Consider the following 6,659-nt stretch of genomic DNA (forward strand, 5'->3'; position numbering starts at 1 on the left):
AAGGTATTGAGACTTTTTCCATTAATTCCTCCCATTCAACACATATTTAAAAGTAGGTCTATCGTGGAACTTCTCGTGTGGCACAAGAATCATCACTCAAATGATGGAATGATGCGTGTCCCTGCCGATTCACTTGCATGGAGGCACATTGGAAATCAATGGCCAGAGTTTGGGTTGGAGCCTCGACACTTGAGGCTTGGGTTAGCAAGTGATGGTGTCAACCCCTTCGGCACTAAGTCTACTTCATGGAGAACTCGGCCTTGGTGATCGTCAACTACAATATTCCACCATGGGAGACAACCAAGAAGGGCAATATAATTATTTCCTTGCTTGTGCCAGGGAAGTACAAAGTGTCAAATATTAATGTCTACCTCGAGCCCCTCATCGACGAGTTGGAGGATTTGTGGAGAGGCATTCCTATTGTCGATGTCTCACTTGCAAAGGGGGGGGGGAGGCCATTCTGCAGGGAATCCTTATGTGGACTATGCATGTCTATCTTGGGCTTGGAGAGATTTCTGGTAACCCCCTTTCCTCTATCTCTCTCTCTCTCCCACTTTTCCTCTCTCCCTTTAGTTCACTTTAGTTCACTCATCTCTCTAACCATATGATATGTATGCAGGGTTGTCCACATCAAAGCACAATGCACGTCCTACTTGCGGGCCATTGTTGGTGACGGAGAGGCCCGATTCCTTGCGCAAGGTAACCTATCCAAACGACCATCGTTTCTTACACCAAGGGCATAACAAACCCAATGTTCCAACAAATGGGAAGACCCTCTAAAGCTCATGATGGCAGATTGGGCAACCATTTGGGAAGAACACCACAACAACAATCCGGCTCCGTGTCCTCCTGCACCAAAAGGTATATCAAGGTATTTCATATTTTTAAGGCTTCCATATTGGAAGGACTTAAAAATACAACACCTCTTGGATCCCATGCACATATTCAAGAATGTAGCCGCCACAATATGGGACCACATTATTGACAAGAAGGACTCTTTGGGTGCGAGGGAGGATTTGAGGCTTTTAAAACGTCTCCCCGCCTCTGCTACTCCACGTCGTGTCCCAAGTGGAACGATTGTCCTTCCTAAAGCACCATGGATGCTAGTCAAAGAAGAATTACACAAGGTGAAGGGTACCATTGCCTCTATTCGCACACCAACAGGATACATGAGGTCGCTAAAGGGAGCTTTCACAAAAGCGAAGAAAGGTGGAAGCTTTCAATTGTATGAGTTGAAGTCCCATGATTGGCACAAGATGCTTCAGGTAATCTTCATACTCCCTATTATATTTATAGTTTGTGTGTATGACTATCACTCACTTTCCCTTCCCCTGATTTACATTGTAGTTCATTCTGCTGGTGAATATGTGTATATGTCGGGACAAGAAAATCAGGGATGCTCTTTTCAAAGTAGGAGAGCTAGTAAGGTACACCACAAGACTCCACTCAACTTCACCTTTTTTATGTACACAATAATTTCAACTAGCACTTAATGTATCCTTGTGTGTTTTCTTGCAGATTTGTGAGCTCTAAGGAAATTGAAATAGATGGTATCCCTGCTGCTCAAACACTCGCAACAGAAACTGTGTGTGCCATTGAAGATGCATTTAACGAACTCTCACAACCAAAAGTTTTTGCAACTTCGTAGTGAAACTACACAAGTTTTGAGAATGTTATAATGTACACGGGTAAGGAATGTACCATCCTTCTGTCCCTACAAAAATTTGTTGTTGTTGGACATTATTGTGACAAAAACTTTATCATTATGTTCTATAAAGGCACTTGTAGGTCTATTGAAAACAAATGGCTATGTGTTCACTGAAACTGTCACTGTAACATTGGAGCATGGTGACACTTTGGAGGTGTGGGGGATGCACTTGGTCTATATTGTGTGAATGGAGGGAGGGAGAGAGAGAGAGAGAGAAAAGAAATTTGAAATGGTAGGAACAATCCCAAAGAAACTTAAAGCTGTATTAGATAAATCTTGAGCTCAAGACCTGCTGATGATCAAGGCTATATTCTACCAGACTTGGGTCATTGGGAGTAGCAGGATCCGGGACCAAAAGGAGGGTCGCGCCCGCGGCCTTGAAGGCCCACCACAGGAGCAGAGGCAATGCCTCGCTCGTTAAGCAGGCAACGGAAATGGCGCAAGCGAGGCAGCATAGCGTCGGGCTGCACCTTTGCAAGGCGCTGCTCGTCGAAGTTGCTCCACAGCCGCTCTGTTATAAAGGAATCAAATAAAACGGATGATGCGAACAAGAAGAAAAGCACAGTAAAGGTACATTACCTGCGGCAGCGGCGGCACGTGGCCAGATGGTTTGCTGGATGTCGGAGGCGTCAACCATCTCGCCCCACATGCACACCTCGCCACCCAGCACCAGCGCCCGCTCGCTCGCCTCGGTGACGTTGGCCCACGGCTCGTTGCTGTAAAATGTCTGCCAGGGCACGTCCAAGTGGTCCAGGTACCAGGCGTCCTGGTTGCTCACTATGCAGCGTAGCCCTGCCTTGACCACCTTGGCAGCCACGCCTCTGCCCAGCCTGCACCTCATCGACATCCTCCGAATTAGAAGGCAGATTAATATGTTAAACTACAATTAGCAGCTGCCCTGTACAATACTATTATTCTTGTTGATCAGACCAGACCAGTTGTGTATCACTGTCTTCCTGTTGAGCTGAGCACCGAAAAGGTTGAAAGGCTCCTCCCAGTTCACGGGTGTGTACCCCCGCGCCGCACTCACGCTCTCCGCTTGCAGCACGAACTGCTTGTACGCGTCAAAGCCACTGTAATTCTTTTCTCTCAGCCTGCACCAACGCACCCGCCACATTCCATTCCGTACAATATAAAGCTGGAACAAGGGCAAAAGCGGACAGCATGCATAATATTCATTCATCAGCATCACCAAAAGCGTCAAAGTACTGGCTCTCACCATTTCTCGATTCGTGGTGTTTCCGTCCAGCACGCTGCATCCACAATGCACATCCACGTCGAACTAAAGCCCATTAATCAATACTAGAGAGAGAGAGAGAATCTGAGAGATGTGTAGGGGTAGGTCACTGGTCAGTTACAACTTACACGTATTCACTTCATCTCCTCCCATGTGCACAAAGTCGAATCGAAACACTTTAGCAAAGTCTGCAGACCTCGACGTTAGCAAGTTAACCGGCGAGAATACGATCGAAGCTGAATCATTCACCAATCTCGACTCACCAGAGATTATGCCATCTATAAGGCGGAAAGTGAAGTTTCGAGTTACGTCTAAAGGCTGAGTGCAGTTCGCGGAAGGCCAAAGCTGCGGATATCCAACCCCCCTGCATGCATCATGTGCACGTGCATAATATCTATTATACGTCACTCAGTGCTTACCAGCCAAGTATAATGACGAGTAGAATATTGTGCATTAGTTGATCAAAACAGTTATCTGGCGAGCTGTTATTATAAATTAGTTACCAGGACGCAGCATGGCCCGGCACATCCAGCTCCGGCATCACGTTTACCCCTCGTTTGCGTGCATATCTGTGGAAGATCAAATCCCCCAACGTCATGAATTAACCTCAGGAAGTTATCCATTATTCCTAATGCTAATGAAGATTACGTGGATCTCAGTACTCACTCCACAATGTCCTGGGCGTCGTCCATAGTATAGCGTTCCCATGGGGAAAAGGAGCCTTCCCAAAGCTTGGGGTAGGAAGGGATCTCCAGAGGAAAAGATTGTGTGTCCACTATATGCCAGTGCAGCACGTTCTGCAAATTGTGAAAGAGAGAGAGAGAGAGAGAGAGAGAGAGAGAGAGAGAGAGAGCGAGCAATAATAACTGACAATCACTTTTAACTTGCCTAAAAGCAAGCAACTTTATAGTTGAGCAAGCAATATCTACTCACAAGCTTAGCGTAGGACATGGCATCAATAACTTCTTTGATCACTCTCGGGGGCTGATAATGACGGGAAGTATCTGCAAGCCACAACAATATACGTATTTTTATCCAGAACCAAAACTCAAATCGCTCAAAAGAAAACTCTGATTGATAGAATGTACAAAACAGCATTCAACAGAAAGATTAGTACCAATAAGGAGGCCAAGACAGTGTTAGCCTGCATATCAGACTCAGACAGTAATTAGCTGCGCGAACCATTAATTATTCCCACTGTACAAAGTAGTCCATGCACCTGAATCAAAGCTTGAGAGGCATTCACAGGATCGGGCATCGCCAGCGTATATGACTCGTCCACTCCAAAGCGAAGCTATAATTACATGTTGAAGGTTTGCACAAACAAAATTCTCTTGATAGGTTAATTATAAAGCCCGGAAGAAAATGTCTACTCATCAACTATTTACTTTCATTTCATAAAACACCTCAAAATAGTAGGCACACAAATATCATAATAATGCCTTATAAAGTTATTTTGCAAGAATCTAGGCTTCTGGTTTTTCATACTCTTAATGGATAATAAACTCGCTTGGCTAACATTAATCATATGAATTAAGATCTTTAATCATGATCAGACACTTGTAATAATAAGGCACACTCACATTTTCAAGGGCGGACTGGACATGTAGACGCAGACATGAGATGAGTGGAGCAACCACCGCCGATGATCGAAGGCCAGCTACGCTAGAGACCGGCCTACTGAAGATGAGGGCACGGTAGCGTTCAACTGCCTCAAATAAAACGGAATCCTGAGAGCTCCCTTCATTGCTAGATGTAGCATTGCTACCCCATTCGACTTCAAAATGAAAGTCTCCAGCATGCTCTAAAGATAGCGTAATGTATTTTGCGTTGCCACTTCCTGATCTCCCAACCTTTCCGCTTCTGAAATCATAAGGCAATGGCCACAATCTTGGAAGCTTGCTGGGTGCCATCATCGACTCTTGCTCAAATATATTACCGCTACTGACCGCGTTATCGACGCTATCTAATTCCCGATGATCGAATTCATCATTGCCCATTTCATCAGTGGATTGACGATATTGGTCGTGCAGCTGATGGGCGAGAATGGTATTGCTTGACCGAAATTTGTAGGATACGGACAAAATAAGAGCAGCGAGCATTAAACGTCGCAATAGCGGCCTGCCATCCTTTGTCATGATCATCCTTGCGACACACACACACACACACGAGAGAGAGAGAGAGAGAGAGAGAGAGAAAGAGAGAGAGAGAGAGAGAGAGAGCAATGCTGGCCTCTCAGCAGATCGTGATCGTGCGTTTATATACCCTGCGGCGGCCTTGTCTATGCGCTAGTTGTTTAGCGCAACGTACAAAAGTTCATAATCTCAGTACTGCCAAATTACCAATCTGGATGAAACTAAAGAAATGAGAAATTGAGAACTCAACGTCAAGGGGCCAAAGCTGCCGTCCCACTAACGAGCCAAAAAGTAAATGCCTTCCTAAATGTCAGTCACCTTTGTTGACACTAGCCACGAGAAGTTTTGGACAAATTCTCACAATAATTCCCACATTGTGACTTACCTCAACATCATGAAGTTCTCTCAGGGAGCCACCGCAGACCTAACTAGGTACGATTGGGGGCAAGGGACCACCGGCCCTGTTGGGGGGGGGGCGGTGGTCCGTTGCCCCCAATTGTACCTAGTTAGGTATGTGGTGCCTCTCGAGTAGAAGCTCATGATGGTATTCACTGTATGACAAACACCGGAAAAGACTCCATTTTCCTACATGAGAAAATTTATAAATCTTCTTGTGACTGCCTACCCTCCTCAATATCTCACACGGGCATGGACACGAGGGGATCAATGGTCCACACCCATTTCGGGGATCGAGTGCTATATGAGCCGTCTGATGCGACTTGTGTAAATTCGGAAAAACAGGTAAATTCGGCTGCACCAAAACTTGTAAGATCGGGAAACCCCGTCCCCCCCCCCCATCCCCCATACTTGAACCTCGGACACCACCTTTGCAAGCCTATCACCTTAACCACCTCACCTATGCGTGTTCGTTGAAAGTATTGGGAGAAGGGTTTCTTTTATGATAAACCCGTCGCTGTGTAAATTCAGGTTAGCTTTAGTAAACTCGGGGAAGTTGGTAAATTCGGGGATCACCGCAAGATGAAGGGCCCACGATGCCCGTCCTTCGCAAAAAAGACATGGGCCATTGATTCCCTCTTGCCCATGTCTGTGTGAGATTGTGCTGAGGACCGCCTGATTGCTTACAGGTCGTGATCATATAGGCATGCCTGTCAAATTTTGTACACATTTTTAATGCTTCTTTTTAAGCTTTCTAAGGCTATTTTCATATTTTTCCATGCTTGGTAATAAAAATAGAGCTGCTCTGAAATAAAAATAGCGCTCGCGTAAAAAAGGCTTGGTTGATAGCAGACGCGAGAGAGCAAGTTGAATATCTCTCTCTCTCTCTCTCTCTCTCTCTCTCTCTCTCTCTCTCTCTCTCTCTCTCTCTCTCTCTCTCTCTCTCTCTCTCTCTCTCTCATAGCAGGCAGTGCTGCGGTCTAGGCGTTGATGACGACTCTTGTTACATTTATCGCCTTAGTAGCAATATCGAGTACAAAAAATAGATACAAAAACAAAAAAATGCAATAAGTTTTGCATAGGCTTGTTGTTTTCAGCTCTAGTTAGTACTTTCTAATCCCCCATCGCCCCCCCCCCCCCCCCCTGCACGCGCGCACGTACATATACACATACACCACAATGA

At 45.7% G+C, this 6,659-nt stretch overlaps 1 protein-coding gene across 1 annotated transcript; it reads right to left on the bottom strand.

Annotated features, from left to right (window-relative positions):
- Window positions 1-1,740: 1,740 nt before the first annotated feature.
- LOC147428778 (beta-hexosaminidase 3-like) lies at window positions 1,741-5,205 on the bottom strand. The gene is made up of 12 exons (XM_086497222.1): window positions 4,529-5,205; window positions 4,165-4,239; window positions 4,015-4,089; window positions 3,879-3,929; window positions 3,612-3,742; window positions 3,449-3,514; window positions 3,209-3,309; window positions 3,074-3,133; window positions 2,928-2,961; window positions 2,644-2,802; window positions 2,288-2,538; window positions 1,741-2,219 (listed from the first exon to the last, which is right to left on the bottom strand). Exons 1-12 carry the CDS (start codon window positions 5,087-5,089, stop codon window positions 2,035-2,037), a joined length of 1,749 nt encoding a protein of 582 aa, XP_086353348.1. The 5' UTR covers window positions 5,090-5,205; the 3' UTR covers window positions 1,741-2,034.
- Window positions 5,206-6,659: the final 1,454 nt, after the last annotated feature.

This window comes from Adiantum capillus-veneris, chromosome 23, assembly GCF_014529385.1.
Source record: "Adiantum capillus-veneris isolate H3 chromosome 23, ASM1452938v2, whole genome shotgun sequence".
NCBI lineage: Eukaryota > Viridiplantae > Streptophyta > Polypodiopsida > Polypodiales > Pteridaceae > Adiantum > Adiantum capillus-veneris.

Coding starts and splice junctions, on each gene's coding strand:
- LOC147428778 (XM_086497222.1), bottom strand. CDS start 5,089: ATGATCATGACAAAGGATGGCAGGCCGCTATTGCGACGTTTAATGCTC. Junction 4,240..4,528: donor TCCAGTCCGCCCTTGAAAAT/GTGAGTGTGCCT, acceptor ATGTAATTATAG/CTTCGCTTTGGAGTGGACGA. Junction 2,962..3,073: donor AGGAGATGAAGTGAATACGT/GTAAGTTGTAAC, acceptor TTGTGGATGCAG/CGTGCTGGACGGAAACACCA.